Source organism: Oxyura jamaicensis, chromosome 3 (assembly GCF_011077185.1).
Source record: "Oxyura jamaicensis isolate SHBP4307 breed ruddy duck chromosome 3, BPBGC_Ojam_1.0, whole genome shotgun sequence".
Taxonomy (NCBI): Eukaryota; Metazoa; Chordata; class Aves; order Anseriformes; family Anatidae; genus Oxyura; species Oxyura jamaicensis.
In genome coordinates, this window is record NC_048895.1 from 97175351 (window position 1) to 97200752 (window position 25402).

Genomic DNA, 25402 nt, shown 5'->3' on the forward strand with positions numbered 1-25402 from the left:
TGTAGTTAGCACAAATGGTTACAAGTGGTATGATTTTTATATTTCTTTTTAACAGAGATTTCCTACGTGTTCTAGAGGTGTTCCATGTTTCCTGCTGAGCCAAGGGTTCTGGCAGATAAGTGCTGTCAGATCTTGTTGCAGTTTAACCCCCTTTTTGTGTACTTTGACAATACAGTTGTTGCCAAAAGAGAGTCTGCAGAACAGAACATATGGACCTGCCTTGGGTCATAATCCAGATATTCTTTAAGTCAGCATAAATCATTACCACCACAGAGAGATGCAATCTCTCACTCTGAAAAAGAGGAGGGCAAGAAAAGGTTATTTTTAACTCAGATCACTGCTTTAATTTGATTTAACCTTGAGCCCAGAAAACACTTGTGGGCCAAACATTCTAGGTTAGATTTAGATCAGCTTAAACTACTGAATAAAGTGGTTTTGCATTGAGGCATCTGACTGTGAAGTGGCTGAAATGTAGACACACATAGTGTTCTTGAAGTGTGCTGTGAACTTTAATAACATCCGATACATTTGAGAGGAACAATGCTGCTTTATCTGTAAACATGTTTTCTCCATAAACAGGATTTATGAGACACTCACTTCCATAAATGGCCAAAAGATTACAGAGGAGAATAGATGGAGAATATAGCCAAGAGAAAATAAAGCACCACTGATATTGTACCATGGTTGTCCACCAAATAATTTGTGCTATGGCAGATTTCCTTCCTCACTGAAACACTACATTTTTATATTACCTATCTGTTTACATGCCTTTCTGTCTGCTCACCCATCATCTTAAGGTATCAGGACTACCAGCTGCCACAATAATGTCTGCCATTAAAGGATCAGGAAACAAAAGTACACATTGCTGTCACTGTTTTTATTTTATTGTAGTTTAATCTATTTCATCTTTATGTATGCAGCATCCAGTTTCCCATGAGTCACTTCAGAGCATAATGGAAAACTTCAGCACAGCACAATTATTCATTTGCATGAGTGATACCAGTATGATCTTCAAATAGAGCATGTTAACTTTGGGCTAAATGCTATTGTTATCCCTTTTGACTAAATGGTTAGACAGTTTTCAGAGTCTTTCACAACACTTCAAAAAGGAGATACTGAAAATGGAACTTGCTATTTCTACAGTGCTATCCTGTTCATTTACATAATCAGTATATTAAGTCCTCTTTTCCTGAATATTAGAAGCATCAAATAACTGAAACATTTCCTTCAGACACAGATTTTTTTTCCTTCACATAGACCAAAATTCTTGTTTTATTTTCAGCTTTCCTTTCCAGATCGCAGTGTGTCTGATGCTTCTATCTCTCAGGTTTGCTTGTTTTAGTCACAAATACAGGAAAATGACATTTACTAGGTTACAAATCACATAGGTCAGTCTCTATTTTAAATTTTGTTTAGGATATTCCCTGTGTTTCAGCTACCATTTCTATTAACTGCTCATCTGTTTTGACCTTTGTTATAAATGAAAATACCTAGCAACATGGGTATGTTGTACCTTCTACAAGCTTTTTTTCTGCAAACTACCTACCATCACAGTTTAACTCCATGCCCAGTAGCATCACAGCACAGCAAAAAACAATGGACTGAAACAAAGCCTTGCATTTCACTTCTAAAACACCTATATTTGTTCACAGGATACCAAAACTGACATCCAAAAGATTTTGTATGCCTAATCATAAAAACAAACAAACAAAAACAAACAACACCAAAAAACAACAAACAAACAAACAAAAAGTTTAATAGTTTTCCCCATGAGTACCGTAAGTCTAGATAATTTCCACGATAAATGGGACTGCTGGCACTATTCCAAAAAAGGGAAACGTTGGAAAGGAAGCAGATTCAAGTATGTGTCTTGTCTCCCACACAGCAAGCCTTATTGTATTATATTTCACTCCAATGCAATTTTGTAATAATAATAAATTACGGTGGCCTTTGACTTGGTGTTATAGTAGCAAATAGTGTGACATACTACTTATTCTTTTAAAACAATACTCACAAAGAAAGAGTTGAAATGCTTTTATCTTCAGTGAGTAACCTATAGATATCTAGATGCATTTAATTTTTGAAAAATCCAGGAAAATTTGAGTCAGACTATATTTTTACTCAGAAACAGGCTAGCTCCATTCTCTGCCCCTTCAGCTAACTGACCTGTATTGTTAAACTTTCTTATCCTGTAGAGAGGGTGGCTGGATCCAACAGGGTTAGTCCCTGAAACATGCCTGGATGCTGCCTAGCAGAGAGCCAGGTGGCCTAGGCTGCATATGGGCCAGGGATCTTGCTGCTGTGCTAACAGTGTGACAGAGGTGGTGATGAGTGTTTGAGTACATGCCCTGCAACTCCCATCTGCATAAAACACCCATGGGCAGGCCATGACTTTCTTTTTAATTCCCACTTTACATGGGAAATATGCTCCATGAGTTCTTAAAAGACAAGATCTCAGAATTTTAATGCTTTTGATAAATCTCATTTACCTATTCAAAATCACATTTACCTATTTGTATGTTGTTAAACAAAATTATTTACTCATATGAATATGCATTTTTATTGTTCATGAATTTTTAATGTACAATTTGCTAAATCTTTGATCAACATGAACCAACAAAATAGGGACTTACTTTTGTCAAAATAGAAGCAGAAATTAAATTGGTGAAAATTCCTTTAAAAGGTACTTGATAGAACTCAGAGGAGAAACATACATGTATATCAAAGCTCTGCTGAAATTTAAGTGAAAACTTGTTTAGTTTCCATTTTATCCTCTTCACGATAGTGACAGAAAACTAGGCACATGAAGCCTACCTATTGCAGCAAATACATCTTTTTGTACCACTGAAATTATCAGTATTCTTATTACAGGTTTGCTGGTGCTCTGTCAGACCCCAGTTCTGGGCTATCCTGTCCACCCAAGCAAAGGACTAAGAGACTAAAAGCCCCATTTTATTTCTGTGCATTAGCTCCCTTCACCCTAGTAAACAAGCTAAAAAGCCAGCTAATGCAGCTGACATCTCAAATTATGTAATTTCTCATAATACATGCCAGAAATGCTCTTCAGTCCTGCTATATATGCAGGAATGCTGTTCAAAACCTTGGCTTCTGGCTCGGCAGCATGATCAGCAGTACAAAGGGCACTCAGCATGCAAGGGGGATTACTGAGTCGTGTGGGAGGGGGGAGGAAGGCTCCATAACCATCACCCCTTGATATACCCTTCATAGCAATCTGCCAGACTTAACAGGTAACCTCAGTGAGACAGAGAAGGACTGGAAGGAGACTGGAAGGAGATGGCTTGTGGTGAAAACCCAGGTTTAGCATCAGCACTTTGTATTTCTGTGAGACAAGAAATTTTCTGTCTGTCTGCTTGCCCAAAGAGCTGCATAATGTCAAGGGCTTCTGGAACTTGATGATTTTTGCAAGGCAGACATACAAGAACCAGAACATTTCTGTCTGAAGTTCACTTGAAAAAATGTCTATGGCAGGCTGGCAGATTCAAGGAACTGCCCCTCAGTTTAAGGATTTAAAGATATGTCAGCAACAGGCTGGATGCTCAGTTATTTCTAGTGCAGTGTTTGCGACAAATTCTCCACAGCTCCCCTAGTAGTATATAATAGCATCACAAAAAGCATCCTCCTTTTCCAACTGCAGTTAGTGGTGACTATGCCATTAAATATTTTGGGACCAGGAACAGGCACAGCTGTCAACTCCACCACAACACATCAGCATTGCACTGGGTTTTTAATCAACTATATTTTGAGTGGTATATTTGTAACATGGAAAAATAACAGAAGACACACCATTTGACATTGACCTCTGACTTCAGAATTTAATGGATCAGAAAAAAGAATCTTTCCTTTTCAAACATTATTTTTTTAAATATATATGTCTTGATACCCAGCCTGGATCTGTTCTTGGGCTGTGAGTGTGTAGGGTTGGTGTCGAGACCTGCTGCTCACTGAAAACTTTGTGCTTTTACCTACTTTAGCCTGGAGGAGGGCCCTACCATAGCTCAAAACAAGGAACAGAATAGGAAAATATTTTATTTGGTTTAAATACTTGGAAGTTTGAACTGTCTCTGAGCAAAGTATTTAGCCTGTGTTCCTAGTGAAAAAACTCATGGATGTGGTGCTAGCTAGCAAGGTTTCTGAATGAACCATCTTCTGAGAGTGTATACAGTCTCCCAAGTCTCCCTGACAGCATGCCTGTGTCTCCAGTTCTTCTGGAGCTGGATACCACAATCCACCTGCTTGCTGACTAACCATCTGCCCACCCACCGATCTAATAGATGCTGTTGCCTTATCACCTCTAAAAGTTAAACATGTTGACATGACAACCAATATCATCATGCAGTATCACTGATACACACATGTCAACTCTAAAGCAACACAGGGATTATTTTGTCAATGCTTGGAAAGCACGCAGTAAAGCAGACCAAAGAACACAGAGCTAAGATTAGATGGACTCTTGGCTTTCCCCACTAGTCACTAGATAACACCGGTGTTCCCTGACACTTTGAGATCTAACTAGTGGGGTACTCACTATTCTTCTTTGACTCAGTGGCCACATCTGTAAAACACATTAACCAGTGCCAGTGCCTGTCCTCTGGCCTTGAAGCCAGCTGGCTTCATCCAGCCATGACCATGCTCTTTTACTATCCAAAACAGGATGGCTGCATCTGAGCTGCCTTCTGGGAATGATCCCTGTCCTACACCACTGCCCAGGCATTGCCCAAGCAGTGGCTGGGACAGTGCCCAGAGGCCTAGATGACAAGCCTGCCAAGGGACCACACCAAAACCCAGTCAGTCTATGTGGTTAGTTTTCTGTGCTTGGGCCTCTGCTCTGGCACGCTTTAATTTACTAGCAGAAATACAGCCAATTGATATGTGAAAGTTTGAGAAAGTTGGCTACCTCCTTTTTCCCCATTGCCTTCAGAAGGATCATACTTAGCAGGCCACAAACTTTAGATGACTCTCCTTTATCCCACAGGGATTATCTTCCCTTTTGCAGGACCCACAGCTTTCACAGCCACTTAGAAAATTGAGGACCAATGTATTCACAAAATATGCCTTTGCCATTGCTGAAAAATGTGGGCTACTCATACTGGAAGACCTTTGCTGTCCCACTGGCATATACTCACAAACTGAAAATAAACCATCCTCTTTGATTCCCAGAGACTTTCATAAACCCTGACTGAACCAGTCAATATATCCAGTGCGTCTCAAACATCAAATTCAACCCAGATACAATGACTGAGGGTATCACAGATTTCACTATTGATTCCAACCAATGCCTTTAAAAGCTCGTCTTCTGATCTTTGGAAATCAGCCTGGTAAGGTCTGACAGCAGTACTCATGGTATAGGCTATGCTTCATTTTTGGAACTAATATTTCAGCAAATCCTTCAGATCCAGAATTTGGTTCAGTTGCCTCAATGCAGACCTCTGGCAGCCTTTAACGTGGTATCCTGACTGTATTTTATCAAGAACACTCTAGTTTCATGATATCTCAGAAATCTTACACCATCTCACAGTACAAACATCTTTCTTTATACATCTGAATGAAGCCTACAGAGTTGCATAAGCAAGCTACACAAAACAATATAGTTGCTAACTGTTCTCTTCAGTGGTGAAAGTTGGTGCTTTTCTTCTAGATTGCAAGCTAAATAATTCAATTTAATTAAGCCAGAGGGATTTTTTGCCTGAGGTTTCTGTTTCATTTTATTTTATGAAAGGATGAGTCACTATGGTATACTATGCATGGTATTATCAACAGAACAATAAACAACAATCGAAGGTTTCACTCTTAATTTCTTCATTTTATGTATATCTTCCAGGCAAAAAGATCAATTTTCTAACTGTGAGAAACACCCAATCACATTAATAGAAGCAGATTTGAAATGTGGCTACCACCTTTAAATTGTCTTCTGAAGTACAGTTACAGATTACTTACAAAATGATATATTGAAAGGTTGAAAAAGAGAAACAAAGATCTATTAGAAAAAATACAAAACTATACATTTTCCTATAGTTCTAAAATTTGCATTAGTTGTTTAATAGGTCATGTTGCAGATGGTATGAATGAAAAAAAAAAAAAAAAGAATCACCCCCCCCACAATTTGTCAAATGCATATGATACTGTACAGCTGATACACAGAGAAAACACTGTATGGATAAATTGATCATAATATGCCAAGTATATCTACAATTATCTGTTTGTTATTATAGCTATTATAGAATAGTGTACTTTCTATTTCAGATAAATCCATAAAATAACAAAGAATTAGAATAAAATAATCCTGCTAAAGAATATTCAGAATTCTAAAGATTTAATATAAAGATGGATATATTTCCTTCAGTAGACATAATAAACTCTTTCTTAAGTAGCATGTTTGTTACACAAATGGAGGAAGACAGCAGTTTTTCATCCACTAATCAAGAGAATTAAACCACTAATGAAGTTAATTTAAAATGAAGTAAGACATAGCTTTTTACCTACTACATTCTCTCATGTATACTGACCACTCCCAATAAGACACAAAGTCTTGCTAAGTCATGGCAATTTTCAGAAAGGTTTATAACATGGTATAATAAAACTCACTTTTGATGATCTCCCAGTGGTCTTTGTCCAATGGATTTTAATAATGACTCAGGTCGAACTGCTAATTTTGGTGATGTCTTGGGGCTAGTATCAGAGTCTCCACTTTCTTCATCTCCCATGGCCTTAATATAGCTCCCACTTCTCATTCTTCTGCAGGGTATCTCTTCGTCTTTCCCACTGGCAGGATATCCTCCCCATTCATCCTGAGGTACCTAATAGAGATCACCAAACACACATGCAAAATGTGCATTTTTTCATATATTTAAATACTTATTTCAATTTTTTCATTTTACACTGACAAGTTCTGAATTTTTTATTCTTCAGAAATAAATCACCTAGAAAGAAATTCTAAGGCCCACAAGCAATTTGGGACTTAAGTCCAATTTCAGGATGGGATATGTTCAATCTGTAAATGTTAGAACCTAGGAGACAAGTAAGTCATTATTTGTGAGCTATTTGTACACATGCTCTAAAATGCAGGAAATCATAACCTCTTAAAAGTTTGCATGCAGATTTTCATCTGATAAACATTAGGTTGATCATGTGTCTCAGACATAAAACTCATTGAAAGCTGAACACTTTATAGCATTTTGCCACTCTCCTAATATGGGGCTTTGTCAGATTTTCAGGATGAAGCACTTAATTTAAGCTAAGCCATAATTTTTGCATAAATGGTCAGGATTCTGATTTAGGGCAAACTTCTGGAAAAAAAAAAAGGCAAATGTGGCAATCTGTCTTTTTTCTTATTTAGCAACTGCGAAATACTTCATAGAGACGGTGACGTATCAGGAATGTAGTAAGTTAATTATTAATACATTGAAGCTGAGGCTGCTTTCATACAGTTGAGGTGGTTTTTCGAATAGTAAACCTGGTGGTCAGATAATCCATATCTGGTGGGTGCATATCTGTCTGTAGGGGCAACAAATTGAACAGGAGTAGAATTTCCAATCCCCAGTGAAATTAGCCTTGTTTAAAGAGTTATGGATAAACTCAGCAAGTCTGTCTCTGTCAATATCGCATAGTCTTTGCTTTTTGTTTAATCTTTCAAGATGCTGACTCCTCTGGTCCAAAATACAGTACTTTAAGCATTTACTTAACTTAAACGATACAAGCAACTCACTTAAATCCATTATAATGACGCATGTTTAAAAAGAAGGATGCAACCGAACACTTTGGTAGACCAGGGCTGATGCACTTGGCAGCATCAAATACTTTATCAACATAATGACTTCATATATATTACACAGCACAATGGCATTATTTACCAATACGACAAATCAGATCTTCAAGTTAAACATATATTAGGAGTTTCTGCGGAGCAGGATGCCAAATAAAGATTTTCAAGTCAAATAAGTTGGAGACCTACAGAGACGGTTCACTCTGGAGCTGAAGTAAATGTTCCCATTGATTTCAGCACGACTGGAAATCAGATTTAAAGAACTAACATGATCTCCCTGTCATCCTTACTGCTCTTTCAAGATACATGAATTAGCCACACACCACGTGAACAGAACTGGTGGTTTGAGTCCCAAAAAGGGACTCAAAGGGAAAAATGAATTTTTTAAAGAGGGTGAACAAGTAAAGATAGAGATATTAAAGAAACAAGCTCGGCAGAGAAGAGGGACTGAAGATACTGTCAGATTAGTTGAGATGAAACAGATCCCACAGATCAGAAAACTGTTGGAGAGAAATATCAGAGAGAACTATTATGAGTTATATCCTTACATGAAATAACAAGATGGAGTATGTATTTAAATGAAATACAGTTTAGATCATTCAAAGAAACAAACCTTAAATATTATTCAGCTTTGGATGGTGATTGGAAGGGAAACATGAGAAATTTTCCCTGTAAATATGATACATCATCCTAATTTTTATTCTAAAGTCCAATATATATGAAATTCATGTCACAGGATGGATTTTGGGGATTCTGGGAGACCTAAGGGATATTTACATGTAATAACTGTTGTAGTAGCTAGACTCCTAAAATATAGAAAATAAATATATTTTATTAAGCTTTGTTGTTCACAACCATCAATACTGTTAACTGTAAAATTCTGAATTAGAGTACTATATTAAGAAAAATTAATTGATATTATACAAACATGCTCTCATTTTCAATTCTTCTTTATTACCTCAGTGTAATAAAATAATTACCTCAACATAGCTAAAACCAAGATCCAAATGCTGAAAAAGTTTTTATGGACATTCAGATGAGTGAGCTTTACTGTACAATTTTATGTACTAAAGCTGAATTATTCTGTTTAATCTTAATACTCTCTTTTATAGAATAATTATTTTGGCTTGAAAATTTTCTCCTTCATTTTAGCTCAAAGATATTTAAATAGAGAGTTTAAAAAGACAAATCAGCAACTTTTTAGTTACTCTTGCAAAAATTATTAGTTTCTCAACATTTTTGTTTGAAATTCCACGTTCAAATAACTAGATAAGGATTGGATTTAAATGAATAAACACAGATTATTTGCTGTTTGACATTGAAATCTTATTTTAAAAGATAGTGATGACTGATTTTTCACGTTAAAGTATTTTAAAAATAAGTTTCTTTACTGTGATAGAGTTTTATGAGAACAAACCTTACAATTATGTGCCTGTTTTTGTTGATTACACTTCTTTAACTTTCTGAATTCATAACTTAAATGAATTCAGAAGAAGCCTAAGAAATGAAAAATCCCTGCTGCATTTGTGCTTGTGATGTACTCACTGTACACACAAATGCACCAAGAATTCTTTTCCAACCAGAGTTGACTGTCTAGCTTGTTGACTATCATAGAAGCCTTTATGACTGAGAAAGAAACATTTACAATTAAAATATGTATACTTTTTACCCTTGAACCATTCAAAGGAGCAGGACCCAGTGAACACAGGGGAAATGGTTCTGGAGCCTGGCAAGGAAGTTTCACAACATGTTCTTTCAGGTTTCATACAGAACCTATGAAAACATCTGAGGTCCTTCTGTTGTCTTCAGAAGCCAATGAAAAGGCCCTTGACATTATATTTCCTCATGGTCTGAGAACAGAAGCAAAATTTGAGTCCCAGTTTGGCCAGCACTGGTTCATCATTCACTTTAAATGATGGGTTTAATACTTGGAAAAATCCAGGCCATTTCAGATCCCAGCATAGCTTTAAAGAAAAGCCAAAGTGTTATAATAGTGTGGGAAAGATTTTTCTTTTTATTGAAGTGTTAACAAAAGTGTTTTACAGCAAGTGCGAGGGTCATTACATGTGTATTTTTCAAAACATGAAAAGTGCTTTACAGCTTGCAGAAATACTTCCTTACAATAGTTACCAGTCCCTGAAATTCCCATCTGCAAGGTTTGCAGCTGCTAATTGGGAATAATTACCCTAATTATCTACTTGCATATAGCAACGAGTGCTGATATTTATAATGTCTAAAAAGCCTTCCTCCTGTTCTAGATGTTAACATGAATCCTTGTATATGCAGTTTTTATCCACAGAGGAGTTAGACTGCATATTAACATATGAATTTCTTTTTGTAAGAACAACGAGCTGACAAGGTCTAGATCTTTTCATTTAATTTTGTCACTGGCTGCTGATGTGGTTATAACTACTGTGGAAAATGATGAGTCTCTTTCATAAATTTTATGCACTGTTGCTGTGAGGAGCACAAGAAGGTTCAGGAAATGTAGGGCTTCTTAATTGTTCTGCTGCTGATTCACTGTGATATTTTTGGTTAGTTACCTAGGGCCAGTGATATTACAGCACCTGGTAGTTAAAACTTCCCTCACTATGTTTTATGCAGCTGATCCTGGGAGTGAACTCCAGAACCTTAGCTAGGAGCCTAAATTTGCCATAAAAGGTATCTAGGAGGGTTAGCTGCTTCAAAATAGCATCCAAAAGAAACCAAACTATTTCCTTAAATAATAATGGCTGGAGTGCTTAGGAAGTAGAAGACTTAGGGCTGATAGTTAAACTGGCATGCTCTTCACCTCTCTTTGTAAACCATCCCCTTTTCATGAAATGCTCACATATTGCCTGGGGAGGGCTGCTTAGAAGAGGACTTGTATACAGGAAATGGTTTGTTGCAGCCTCATGATCCAGGCTCTTGCCTAGTAAAAGGGAGCTTAGTTATAGTCCCTGGGCTGAACACTCGCATGGATTTTATGTGCAAGGGCCTTTAGATAAAAACTATGGAGAATCTTAACAAAGAAGGAAGTGCTCACTCCAGACTGCCTTGTAATCTTCTACTCAGAATGCTCTTTGGAGAATCAGGAAGATGTAGGTTTGAACTGATGCATGCTCAGGAAGAAACTCAATTCATTTCTCAACTGTGAGATTCTAGACTACAATGTCTCATATTTCCCTCTAATAAAAGAAAAGCCACTACCCTTGTGTTTTGTCAGAAGTCCTTCATGTTGGTTTTGCATATGTTAGACCTGTCAGAAGAAGAGGGCAGAAGAAAGTCTGGCTTTGGACAACTGATTGGAATTCCACAGTAGGTCTGTCTCCTGATTCTCAAATTGCACAAATTCTGCACATGTAAGCAGAAGCATGTTTCTGTGGAAAACAAGGTTGAATTCACCAAGTGTCTGGAAAAAACTTGTAATCATGGAATTGCTGAAACTAGAAGAGACCTCAGAGGTCTCTAATCCAGCCTCCAGCTCAAGGCAGAGTCAGATACGTCATGTTACCCAGGACCACGACCAGCTGGGGTTTGAATGTCTCTGATGGAGACTCCAAAACTTCTGCAGGCAACTTGGTCCAGTGTTTGACCATGCTTATGGTAGGAAAGTCTTTCCGTATATCTAATCTGATACAGGCAATCCAGGCTCCCATTCATGCACTCCTGTTAGCAGTATGAATACCCAATTTTGTATCTAAAAAATACTGATGTCAAAACTGGAAGAATCAATGAATTATTCATTTGTCTGGAATTTGACTATTTTTAATTCAAGTTTTCTGTTTTCACGTTTTCAATTTAGGATTTAGCTAAAGAAGTCAAACCAGCAACTGCCACTGACATTTCAAAATAGATCTCCTTCTGTTCTACCCACTTTGGTGGCATTTGCTCCCAACTCCACGAGATTTAAAGGTGATCCTCCACTAAACTGCTGATCTGCTTACAATATGGCATATCATTTTATTATCTAAAATGAAACACTTGTAAATATATGGTTTCAGCTGAGGAAGTTATCACTTCTTCATATTTCTCATTCTAAAAGGTTAAAACGAGGATTACCTTCCTCAGAGGAGTCCTGTGAAATTTAATTAGCATGCAGATGTAAAATGCACCAAAATATTCATTTTGACATAAATCTTATTTTAGCAATATAAATTTCACAGAAGCAGAAGCTGTCTGTGCATAAAATCAGACTATAGATGATAATAAGAAGGATAAGATTTGAAACACTATATGATAGATACATAGTTGTTATATTTTTATGCTTTGTCTGGTCAAGAAGGTGACCCAAAAAAAGAAGAACTAAATCTGAAATACAGGTATGAGATTTTCTCTTAAATCAGGTCTTCTTTGAGTAGCTTTAGAACAGTCTCTGGGCACAGCTGTAAACAGATGAAAATAGATGATGATCTTGCAAAGCAGACATGGTTTAAGCATGGTAGAAAGTTTCCTTGTAATGGGAGTTAGGAGCTGGATCTCCCTTGTTTTCAAAAATTTTGCTGAAGAAGGAATGCTGACAAATTGTACAAGAATTTTCTTAAGAAGTTAATAACATTAATGGCATTCCATAATGGCTGTGGTTGTTAAAACCTATTGGCTTTTTACAGGATGGAAGAGCACACTGTCTAAAAAATAAAGCCTTGTTTCATATTAACACCTTTCTCTGTGCATAATTTTATCTAGTTTTCCTAGGTTTCTTTTTTCTTTTTTTTTTTTCTTTTTTTAATGTACTGATTCATTGTTCAAACTATGAATTATACAATGAACCCATTCAAAAATCTCTACAAAATATGTCAGGGACTCCTCCTCACCAATAACAATGCCAATCCTCTTAATTAGCTTTAATTTTCACATGCCACCCCCTACTCCCTGAACTCCTTGACAACTCAGACGCATGGAAAGATCTTTCAGCATTCCCCACAATTTAGTCAACATCAAGGCAAGAGCTAATCTGAGAAGGCAAGAGACATCTTTGTCTTGCCAGCAATTCTCTCCAGGCTTTGATAAGAATTACCACAGTACCACATGAAGAGGAAGAATATCACATAGATACCAAACAACATAGGCTTTACAAGGGGTTGAAAACAACAGCATGAACTGAGGAATCTGGGAATGGATGGATACCCATGCAGATCACAAAACACAAGCACAATACTCCAGCTGGAAGCTGTTCAAATAGGCAAAGCAGTACTTGCATTCTTTACTGGCTGATTTTATTTATTCATGTGTAGTCCCAAGAAAAGTTCCACTAAATGACTTGTGATGAGAAGACTTAAGTCCAGTGCACTCAGGATTGTTATATCACCACTTTTGTATTTTCTACAGAACAGTTTTCATTAAAATAATACTTATTTCTATGAACTTAAAAAAACGAACCAACACTATGTTTCCTAACTATTTCTCTGTGAACTGTAATCCAAGGATGGTTGAAAGCTGTAAACAGTGTTGTGAGGACTGTCTGGCAATGTTATATTGCCTGGAGGAATGTGGGGCAAATGCCCACCTGTGCTTGTACTACCCAAAAAGAGCCCTGCTGTTCAACCACCTGCAAAACCTATGCTCTGTTGCTGGGCCTCTCTGGGACCCACTGGACTCCCCACCATGCTGAGATGGTGAAGGAAGGTGGAGTCAGATGTCAGTGGTGGGCTTGTCCCCACTATAATTGATTTTTCCCTGCTAAACCTGGAGCTCACTGATAGCATAGATATGAGATAAAATCTGACTGAAGGGAGGGCTTGGCCCATGCTTAAATGAGATATAGCCTGTCAATACAAGATACAAAAACAGTAAGGATTCAACCAAGAAGCCTAGGTTCTGGTCAACTATGTTTCCTTTGGTAAGTGTCTCAGGATGCTGCTTCATCGTCAGCCTACCCTGCTTTAAAAATATACTGCCATCAACATAAGTAGGGCAGGTTTTCCTTCAACAATATTCAGCTTTTCTAGCAACCCTAGTAACTGTAGTGACTTAGAGTGCTGGCTGGAAAATAACCCTAACAATAATAAAGATAAGTAAAGATACATTTTCAGCTGAACCAGTGATTTGCTACAACTTGCTGTGGTGCTGCAGAATCATCAGGACTAGAGAAAGAGAGAATGGTAAAAATGGTATGATGATTACTTGAGGGTTGTGTGTTCATTAGTAAATGGAGACTCACTTGTTGCCTGGAGGCCAACAGGGCTGCAACATCCCACAGCCACACTACTGTGTAATCTGCATCCAAAGAAGCGTGACTACCAGGAATGGTCCCTGACCTGCAGTAAGTCCTGAACTGTACCAAGGATCTGTTTAAGGAAATAGTGGCTGACTTGGATCAAAACAGTGCCTGAGACAGGTTGAGCAATGCAACAGCATAGAAGATCAGGTTGCAGTGCCAAGGAACCTTTCCTTACACTATTCAGTTTGCTAGTATGGAGGTAGTCTAAGGTAGTGAGTATTTTAAAAATGCAGAAGCCACAGAAGCACCAAAGACTGAAACTTGGAAATTCTCATGCTTCCACAAAATACAGTACTGATGCCAATTAATTTGCCATAGTCATGCACCCAGAGTTTGTTTTCCTATCTCTTTGCCTTGTTGGGCCAGCTTATAGCTACCGTTTCCTTCACATCTTTCTCTATGAATTGAATTAACTGAGCTACAATGCAAATCCTGCTAAAACGAACAAAACCAAGCATCAAAGTGTTAAAGAAGGAAACTGGATTGCAGCTCCTCACTCACTGCGGGTGAAGGGTAGCCAGGAATATACCTGCTAGCAAGGCACCAGAGAAGTTCGAGGGGACCATAGTGTCAGCAACTAAAGCTAACTATAAGTTTTCCTGATGGATATTTTTGGGAGAAGCAGACTGAGCTAACTGTACTATATTTGCAGAGTGCCCAGCTATCTGCACAGCACAGTGAATACAAATTACAGAAAAAGAGAAAGCTCTAAGTTGAGTTTATGGCAATTAATAAAGTAAAATCATGATCATGAATATTCGGGAGGGTATAGGAATGATACAGTATTTCAAGTAAGTAATATACAAAACTATGGTGCTGCAGAATTATGAGCTGGTTACGTATTAATTGCTCTCGGTGTGCTTCAAAGATCACAGGCTCCAGGAAGAGGAAGGAAAAGGTCTTCTATTTTGTTGCTGCAATTTAATTAGACATTAAGCAGAGCTAAGGAAAACCTAAGTGGGAACTAACCTTCCCTGAAGAGCTGCAGGGCATTTCTTCTGTCATGAGAAATTCTGTATCTTCCCTTTTTCTGGACTGTGTGAAGTCCAAACTGGGTTGATGTGCATGGGGAAAAAAGAAACTGTATATAGGGTGGAAGAGTTTCATATATGATAAAACCTAATTTGTGGGATTTCTGTTGTATCTTCACTATTAATCCGAGGCAGAAGAAGTGAGAAAAACAGAAGTTTCCTGTTGGGAAGCTACCTCTTAGCTACTGTTTAAACCAAAGTCCTGGAAGGGCCCTCAGATGCAGCCATAAAGTACTTCCACTGCAGCTAATGGGTTTTGGGAAAACAGGCCTGATTTTCTGCTGACTTGGAAACCCATGCAATAGACTTGGCTATACAAGCACTGATGTGAAAGAAGAATTCTGGGGCTTTAATGAGTAATACAGTCGATTTCTTCTTGAAAAACATTCACTCAAGAAAAATCCAATTGACCTGTAGTCATTTGTAACATAAGCCTGGTTTTTATGACCGATGAAGTTGGGGAGACAAGGCTCTCAGAGTGTGTGAGGTTCATCCTCCTCCTGCCATTTCCTTTCCCTGTCAACATTCAGAAATTGGAAGATAAAGCCTCATCATCAGTCTATTCAATGCAGAGTCTCTACAATGCGTGAAGTATCAGCCAAAACCAACTATAGGTTCCTCTGGAAACATCTCTGCTTTTAACAATGAAGGGAAATTCAGAGTTGTTACCTTTTCATAACCCACAGTCAAGGCCCCAAAGACCATTTATGGTCACTGAAGTATGGAGTGAGAGACAAAAATTACCTTAAAGGAAGGAAAGGAGAGGTGCTCCCCCCATTCTTAAAACACACAGCACCTCCAAAAACACAGAGACTGCAGATATAGTGAGGACTCCAACATTGTACACCAACTGTAAAGCTAGACATGCAAGAAGAGCTTAAAAGCCAGCATCCCCAGGCCTGACCTAAAAGAAGACCTGTAGTGAACAGTGACTTCTTTAATATAAGCAAGAAATGAAGCCACTTTTTAAAAATATTGATTATAAGGTGAATAGTGAAAAAATAATCTTCAAATGTCTTTAGAATAATATTAAAGATTATACAAAATATACATTTGCATTTTATCCTTTTTTTTTTTTCTTTAATAAATGATTGTTTTGAACAGTAAGCTCCAAATGACTCCAGTTATTTAACTTACAGACTGAAATGGGAAGTTTTGTCTTGTCTAGCTACCATGCAATGCTTAATTGTCTGTACATGTTTGAAAAGATCAGTTCCCCTGCCAGAAGTACCAGGGAACTTGTCCACATAGACATTCAGCCATTTAAACATACATGAAACTACTTAAAAAACACAACGTTTCAGCACAGCATTGTAAGATGGGAAAAAAAAAATAAAAATCAAATGAACAATGACTACTTCACCATTACTCTACAGTCACCTTCTTGCAGGAAAAATAGCATTGGTTGCTCAGGAAAGGAGCCAGGTGTGCCCAAGGCAGCACTCCAGCTACATAGGAGAGTGTGCGGTCATTACAGCCCCAAGCCTGCAATCCTGGCAGTCTCATTTGACAGATGTGACTGGCCCAGGTGTATAAAATATTAAGTTACTTCTAGCTGAAAATTTCTTCAGACCCAAGGACACCTTTGAGTAACAACTGCAAAGGTCAGCCTTCAGGTTTGCTGAGGTTAATGTTGAAAAACAATTTGGCAACACACAGTACTAACATTTTAAAGGAGGACAATTCCCCCTGATTAAAGGGCATTGAGGTCATGGCCTCCCTTTTCTACTCCTAGGTTTGATGTTTCTACAGTAATAGGGACTTGTTTTGGCTGCTTTAAGAACTCTGAGATCTTTCTATTCCTCTTTGGAAAAAGAAGCTTCAGCAATTTATTTAAGTCAATATGAGTTTTCTAGAAAGGGATATGGAGGCAAATGTACTGTTGATATCACTGGTTACTACAGTCATTCAAGAAACCAGTAATCTGAGACAAATGTTTGGTCAAAACTTTACACTTTAATCGATTTAACTTTTATTTATTTATTCTCCCTTGGAAGGTGTGCTTATGAATTATTCTAATCTGTGTGAAATACAAAACCTTCAGCGTTCTGTAAATCCAGGCAAGCATCAGCTTTATGTAAAAATCTTTTATTTAATATTGTTAAAAACATAAGTGCAATGTTTCAGAGATAGGATGCGTAGAGGGAGCAGCTATGAATAGATGAGCTCAGTGCACTCTAGGGGAAGACAAGACCCTTAGTGACCTGTGCAAAATGGCCCCAGGTGCTGCACCAGGTGTTGCAGGTGGACACAAACACTGCCACAGGGCAGGAGCTGTGTCCTCCATGCCCTTAGTGTCCAGGCAACACAGCCCTCTCTGGCACATGCTCTTTTTGGGGTTTTTGGAGGGCACAGGGCTAGCTGAGGCATCCTTGTGGGACTATAATGGGCTGCAGACGTGAAAGCAGTTCAGCACATGGGCCATGCTGATTTAGGATGCAGACTACCCTGTAATCTATCTGTGCTTTTCCTGCTGTGGAGGCAACCCAGTTAATTTGGGAATGGAGGCTGGGCAGAAATCATCGTGAAGGTAGTGTGGGAGAAAGTGGCTTGGACACTAGTATCAAAACTCTACTAGCACTGGCTGGTAAAGTAGTGGATGCTTTTTCTGTAGTTTGTATATGGGTGTTATGTCAAGCTAACAGATACAACCTAGTTTCACAAAGATGAAGTGCTGAGAAAGGTGCATTGGGTTCAAATCCATCCTCGCAAACCAGGCTGAGAGTGCAGAGCAGCAGCATGCCTCTCTGGGGCAATGGTCTAGTTCATGGGACTATGTCCTCTCCCCAGAAGAGTTCCTGGAAAAATGCAGCTGAGGGCTTAATGCCAATTACTCCATTAGCTTTTCCTCAAAACTTTTCTCCGTGTAGGCACAACTTAAACCAGCAAAGAACCTTGTTGAAACTGCTGCTTTTTTTTTTTTTCTTTTTCTTTTTTTAAGAGACCAACTCTTGTGCTTTTCTTTCATTCTGTAGAGTACGCAGCTGACATTATTACCCACATGCTTTGCAGTGCCAGTGCTGTAAACGGATGACGCTAGTACTTAAATGCACTAGGAAGACAGGAGTGGGCTGAAGCCATTTTTAGAACAACATGCTATTTTCTTTTTCAGTGCTGACTCATTCACTGTACCTTGTGGTATGTTTACCTTGATTGCTTGCTGCTTCACAGGCTGTTGAATGGCTGAGGGAGGAATATTAATCAGGGACACATAGCACTGTGCTCCAAAACTTCAGTGATGGTGACTGCTATGCTCTTGCCTGTCTTTTGGTGTTATTGTAGGAATTAGTTTTCCTTAACTAGCATTCACGGGTTTTTCAGCCCTGGAAACTGTAAGCGACACTCTTGTATTCATAAGTTTTGTACAGCTATCTAGTTCGTATCCATTTTTTTTTTCCCTGTTGAAAATCTTTGATCCTCACTAATACTCATGTCAAGGTAAAATTAATCAGTCATTGTAGTGCATATCTGTTGAACTTAACCAGCCAAAACAACCAATGAAGATAAAACAGATCTCAAAACTCATTTATCTTTTGTGTTACATATTTTATATTAAAATCAAAACGTTATGGAAAGCAGTAGCAGTCACTGTAGCTACAGTTTTTAAAAAGTATGCTTATAATGCATGTGTGATCTCCATGGGCTATTCTGCCTGTGGAGTGAAATGTTTGGTGCTCACAAATGCATTTGTCTACATTCAAAACAGAAATTGAAGGCCCACAGGTAAAAACTTGCTAATCATTCACAAGAATTTAATAAATGCTATCAGTGTACAGTTACAAAATGGCTACTCTCTGCTCTTGAACTGACTGGCTTGCTAGCCAACTGGTCTGGGTTCACATTGCAGCTAAACTGATTTAACTAGCTGTAGCACAAAAGGGCTTTCCACTCAGCCCCTCTCCCTTCACTCTGCAAGCTCCTACCATCTCCACTGCAGAAGGAATGATGCAAATCTGGTCTGGTACTGAGCTTTAGATCAGAAAAATAATTACTACTTTCATACAGATTTATGTCTACCAACTTAGTACTACAAAACTGGCCACTGTAGGACTTGGTGATCAGCTCTGCTGAAATGAGGCAAATGACCAGGGTGGTGTGGAGGGTGGTATGGCCATCTGGCTGAAACACCTCTAACTTGCACCAGCACACTGCCTGAGCAAGGGGTTCCCCCAGCTATGAGGGCTGTGGAGGAGCAGGGATGTGAGAAACCCTAAGAAAAAAGCCAGAGACCAGGCTTGGACAGATTAAAAAAATACCTGCTTTCCAGTCTAGGACATAACTTGGACATATAATGCACAGATGCTTTCAAAACCTCTTTCTTCATCTCCTGCTTTCATCAACTGTGAATCCGGTAGAGATTTACTTCTTAGAAAGAAATTTACCTTGTTCACTCTTCAAAAGTTTTAAGGAAAATGCAGCTCAGTAATTACTACGGAAGACAAAATGGAAGCTCAGAAGCAGAGAGAACACAGTTTCAAGTACTGGCCTATGTCACTGCCATGCAATTACAGTTTGGGACTCTTCCTAAACTCTCCAGTGGAAAAGAGAAGTAGCAATATTTTATAGTGTTGAAAGACATAATAACAAGAAGACTACTGGGTAGAAAAGTGAGTCACATCCAGTGAATCTTCATATACATACATAGCAGAGTAAGAACTATATATATAATAATCGCTGTTAATATATAAGCATAAAAAACTATTACTATATGTATGTATTCATATATAAGATCTTTGAAGGACTACAATGTCACTGTTTTGCTTTGAAAAGAAATTAAAAATATATAGCTGACATGACTAAGGGGAAATGGTTTTTGTATGTTTTAATTCTATAAACACAGAGATCCTACAAAGGCCCAAGGGTTTTATGTTAATCTGTTCACTTGTGCTCCTCAGGGAAATCTGCTGCTACACAATCACCTCCATAATCCCTTGAATATTTTCATTTCCAGATATTCTGGAGCTAGGCAGTAAACTCTCCTGGCTAGGGATCCTGAGATGTTTCTCTGCCATTCTTAGTTTCTGAACCTAGTGACTATTTTCATTCAACCATTATTTACTGATGCTTACTTCACTGCCGTAAGAAAAGTTAAATATCTTTCCTCAGTTTTGCAGACAGAGTAATTGAAATGTGTGGCGATTAACAGATTACATTTCCTGGGTCAGAGAAAAAGTTTATGGCAGAGCTAATAATGGGTCTTATGTCTTGGGTCTTAATGATGACATTGTGACAGTGCAGCATCCCTCAAAGTAGAAGTTTCAAAACAATGCATGCAGTTATGACATTGACAGAATGGGGTCCCTTCATTCGTTTGCTGACCTTGGGCTAGTGAGTAAGTCAGCCACTCAGTCTGAAGGATATCTGTGTTCTGAATGGCATATTCAGATTCTGCAGAACTTGCTTTACTTAAAAATTTTGTAATGAGAATATTCCTGATACATAATTCCTGGTATTACTGCTTTGGACACAGGTTTGGATTCTTTACTGTAGTAAGTGAGCAATTAAGTCTTGACAGATTGCCTTTATAGCATCTCTGTGAATTGGGAAATGATTACTATCCAATTTGTAAAAAGGGTTAAAGCTGGAAGAAGTTAGTGGAGAAGCAAAAATTAAAATTCACATCTCCTAGATTTTAAGCTGCTTCAACCTACCAGCTGATGAAACTTGCTAATTCAATTCAGTTATCTCAAAGTCACCAAAGAATTCTGAAAAAGGGGCTTTTCTGTTCCCTAGGCCCTCCATTGGGCTTAACCTAAAGCTTAGCGATAGTTTGTGAACTCAGTGTTTCACATTCACTTGAGGATGCTGATACAGGCTGGAAGTAAGGATGAGGCTCATGAAAAGTAAAAAATGGTTTACAAAGAAAAAATGAGGTGTAAAGATGGGGGAAGACGAAAGAAGGAAACATGATGAAAAGGAAAGCAAGACACCCAGCAGAGATATAGAGGACCCAGAGTTCTCTGTGTAGAAGTATGAGTATGGGATGGTAATAAAAAAGACAGCAAAATGTAAACTTCTCTTTAATACCCTTGATTTTGTAACACAGACAGAAGTGGAAGTCTCTGCACAGGATGCACTTCCAGTTCTGGCTCATTGAGTTAGATTAAAAGCTTCCAGGGCAGGCTGTTTTACATGGATAACTGTATTTGGGTATGAAAAAATATCATTGCTGTCAGACTAAGTTGGAATCAATTTGCATGGAAATGCTATGAGGGTTGCAAGTAATTATTTTATTTTCTCTGCAATGAGGAACTTTTCCTCTTTCATCAAGGAGATTGATCCTGGATGACTGCATGTGCATTTGAAAAGATTTGGCCCTACAAGTGTGACTCATTACTATTGGTTCCCTATTGCTCAGACGGAAGAGAGCTCTACATAGAGGTAGACAACAGTCTGTGTCTGTTGGCTTCTGCAGAGCCCACAGGAATCGGAGATCTCTAAATACATAAATCTGGAGTGGAGATTTGCCTGCGTTAATGTGGGAATCTGTTAAATTCTGGAAAAGAGTTCATTAAAAGGAAATAAAAAGAGAAGGCACTCAGAACAACTTTGGCTTTGCAGGCTGTGCTTGTTAAAAGCACCAAAGGGAATATTTGTATAATGTACTTTGTTGTTGTTGTTGTTGTTGTTTTTCCAATGGCAATGACAGCTGAAGAAGTTACCCTCCTAGATACTCCTTCCTTCCTTTACTGCTCCCAGTGCAGTTCTCTGTACAGCCTGATGTGCTAATGATACTTGCCAAGGGACTGTGCTGGACATAGGCCTTGTAAGTGATGTCAACATCCGAAAAGACCTATTTTGGAACTTTTTTTAAAGCCCTTATCCCTTCAAGATCCAGATCATTGTGCAGCATCATAAATGGCTACACTAGCATGATTTTGGGGCGGCAAATGGCAGCAAGAAGCAGGTTTGAGTTTAAATGTAGGACAAAGTGGGAACTGCTAAAGAAAACGTGTGTGTAGCACACCACCACAAATAGTCTGAGTACCACACCTGAGATACCTATCTTCCCAAGGTACTAGTGTAACATTCAGCAAAGATAGCTTATAATATGAACTCAAAAGGGCTCAGTTCAACTTAATTTCGGATGACCTAATCACTAAAAGGAACTTTGTGAGTAATCATCATCAAGAAAAAGCAATTGAATAAGCCAGTAAATCTATTAACTTGTTACTTAACTTAGAGAAAAGGAACACAAAAATAGGATTCCACATAACCCACTTTTGAAATCACTCATCTACAGTTGTATTTGACACACTTTTTTCTAGTCCCAGACTTTGGGAGAACTGCCCCTTTTTCAGTTTGATTTATGAATTTTACTGAGATGTGCAACATGAACTCTGAAGATGACAACAAATCCTTAAACTAATTTATATCACACCAGTTTTATTTGTGTTTTTTACCTGTTCCTTTTACACAAAGACTAAAGCAAGATTTTTTTTCATCTTCATGGAATGTCTGAATTCCACACAGATATGCTTAAGAGAGATACGCACAGGACTCTTGCATTTTTACAATGACTTTATGACATCAACTGTGTTTCTGTTTCCATTATAAATACTAAGAAAGTCTTCCTCTTACCTGAAGGTAATGGCATGGCCTCAAGGAAGGTTTGATTTCCTGATGAACCAGAGGCTTATCTAAGTTCAGTGATGATTTGCGATAAGCTTCTTTAGCTTGACTTACTGTAAGCGTGGACCAAGAACTCCTTTTCATGTATTTACCATCAGGGGTCATTGCTAGCCCTTCACAAGCTGAACATTTCACATCATTGTTACTTTTGGAAGTCTTCAATGAGAGATCCCCAAAATGTCCCTGGAGTGCCTCAGGGTAGCAATGGGATATATGATCCGTATGGTGCCTATTTACCACGCTAGGGGTTCGATAAGTGCTATCGCTGTCCAAATTATCATCTGAGCTCCACCAGCTGCTCATTCCAGATTTATGCTTGCTTTCTGGTTTTCGCTCCTTGCTTTTACTCCTTTTGCTATGCTTGGAATGGTGCCCATGATGATGGTCATCCCCTCGACTGTCTCCCTTTGTTCCATTAACATTGCCCTTGGATGATCCTTCCAGAGAATGAGATTTAGTAAAAAGTTTCTGGACTGAATGAACGAGATGGCGTATTCTTCCTGGGCTCTCACTGCGTTGTTCTGCAGCTGTTGAGGTCCTCTGGTACTGTAAAGTGTGAAACCCATCCCGGTGAAGAGGAAGTTGTTTTTCAAACTGGTCCAAAAGATTTGCAGGAATACGGTTAATCTTAGGGTTACCGTGAGACATGGCGCAGTCGTCTCTTGTGTCGTAATGAGAGCTGTAGTGCATTCTGGGGAAAGTGCTACTTGACATGTGATCGCCCATTACCATGGGCATCATCATGCATTCAGAATGAATGGAGCTGCGTGGTGAGCAACGATGGTGGTCCATCGGGCAACTCTCCGTGGGGCTGAGAAGATACGATTGCCTTGGCTCCTGCCCATGGTGGATATGGTCGTGGGTGTGTTCGCAATCTTCAGGGGATGCTAAGCCACAAGTATGAGCTGAACATAACTGTGGTTGGTTGCGACTGCCAGATAATCCTTTCATATTCCTCGGAGCAGGAGAGTATCTTTCTTCATTGAAGTGCTGAGAAGGCGACCATGAGTACTGCTGGTCTGTCAGGAGAACACATAAAATGTATGTTATCTGTCTGATTAAAAGATTAACTTGCAAAATCCAAGTACACTGCAAAACTAAACTAATTTATCTATAAAATCAATGGAAGGTCTCATCATTCATAGGATTTCATTCACCATTTTAAAATGATAAAATTACTCACTATAAGCAATTTATGAGGTGAATTCAGCCTCCTTCCTGTCTGCAAAATTGTCTGCTAGTGGCTTTACAATTTCATGAAGTTATTCATTACGCAAATTTACTCAAATGCATTTAATGGATACACTCAAGTATTCAGTTTATTATCTGATATTTGGAATTCATATGTCAAGCTTTTTGTCTAGTCATTTAAACAATGTGGGTCTGATTTCTATTTCTGGGATTCCTCAGTTGGATATATTAACCTAGAGATATGTTAAGAGTCATTTCCTTATCACGCACAGTTTCATTTTCTTAAACGAATCTCAGCTTCAGGATCTGAAGTTCACTGTTCATAAACACAAAAAATAAACAGTACAAAGAAAAAGAATATGAACATGCTGAAATCAAGCTCAATTAAATGGCTTACGAATAAGCTTTTCATACTATTTGAACATGTATTATCATTCATCTAGATCTATTATCACTATTCCCATACATGTACAAACATGTCTATTAGACCACTTTTTTCCTTTGATATACAAACTACAAAATATTTATTTTAAAAATCTGTTATTCCTGATAGAACAAATATCTTTAGGTACAAGCTACTGACTATTATATACTAGATTATTTGTTCCTATGGATCATGCGCTTCAAGCTGTGGTTATTAAACAAGCATGATTACTCAATAAATGTAGCTTGTAAGTAAAGATTTGGATACTGGAGCCTTTGATATTTTTTTCTTTCATGCAATTTCTAGCAGCTGTCAAATGCTACAAAAAAAAAAATAAAATCAAACACTTTCCCTCTTCAATTTCAGCTTATTTAAGCAACAATTCAAAATCAGACAAACATATAGGATGCATGACAATCCTTTAGAGGATCAGACAGATGCATATGTGTTTATGCTTACAACCCACTTAGCTCAGTCTTTCTGTAAATTTGCTCTAAAAAGCAATCTTGCACAGGTGCTTGATGTAAAGAATTTGAAGGCCTGGACCAAAATGGAAACCAGAGAATATTGTTATATATAGCAATATAACCTGGCACTGAGTACTAACCTCTAGAGGTAACACAGTAGCCAAAGAGCACTATGAGGGATGTCTAAGCATATATAAAATCTGTCCTATAAGTTCCCACTGCTGGTGAAACTCAACATCTGCATATTGTCCTGAAACAAATCAAAACCTATTCAGCATTCAATCTTATAACCTAAATGCTATACATTTCCTATAGTGGTAGATGCTTTAATTGATTTTATTACATCTTAATTTCAAAAAAGCTCCACATAATGTTTTTAAATGGATGTAGAATTAAACTATTAAACAATAAAACATTCTTCATCCTTGGTGCAATCCTGCTACGCTAAAGTCAAATATGGACTTGTGTCCATATTTCACCTCTAGACTTTATCATGGTATATGTATGTGTACATATCCTTTTCTGCTTCTAGTTTGTTTTTGCAACAGCTTCTTTTACTTAGTTTTTCACATTAAAATAAAAACTCATTACTGTTCATTACTCAATCTGTTGTACTATTCAGCTTATAATACCCTGCATAAATATAGTTAGAAAGAGGAAATATAACTGTTTCCCTGA

General features: G+C 38.1%; 1 protein-coding gene across 16 annotated transcripts in view; it reads right to left on the minus strand.

Annotated features, from left to right (window-relative positions):
- Positions 1-25402, minus strand: part of DLGAP2 (DLG associated protein 2) — a 325073-nt gene that overhangs the window by 70340 nt on the left and 229331 nt on the right. For all 16 annotated transcript variants that reach the window (XM_035323317.1, XM_035323321.1, XM_035323318.1 and 13 more), the window contains 2 exons: positions 22592-23661; positions 6604-6815 (listed from right to left, as the gene is read on the minus strand). In XM_035323317.1, the coding sequence (XP_035179208.1) occupies positions 6604-6815; positions 22592-23661 (1282 nt within the window). The remainder of the gene's footprint in view (positions 1-6603; positions 6816-22591; positions 23662-25402) is intronic.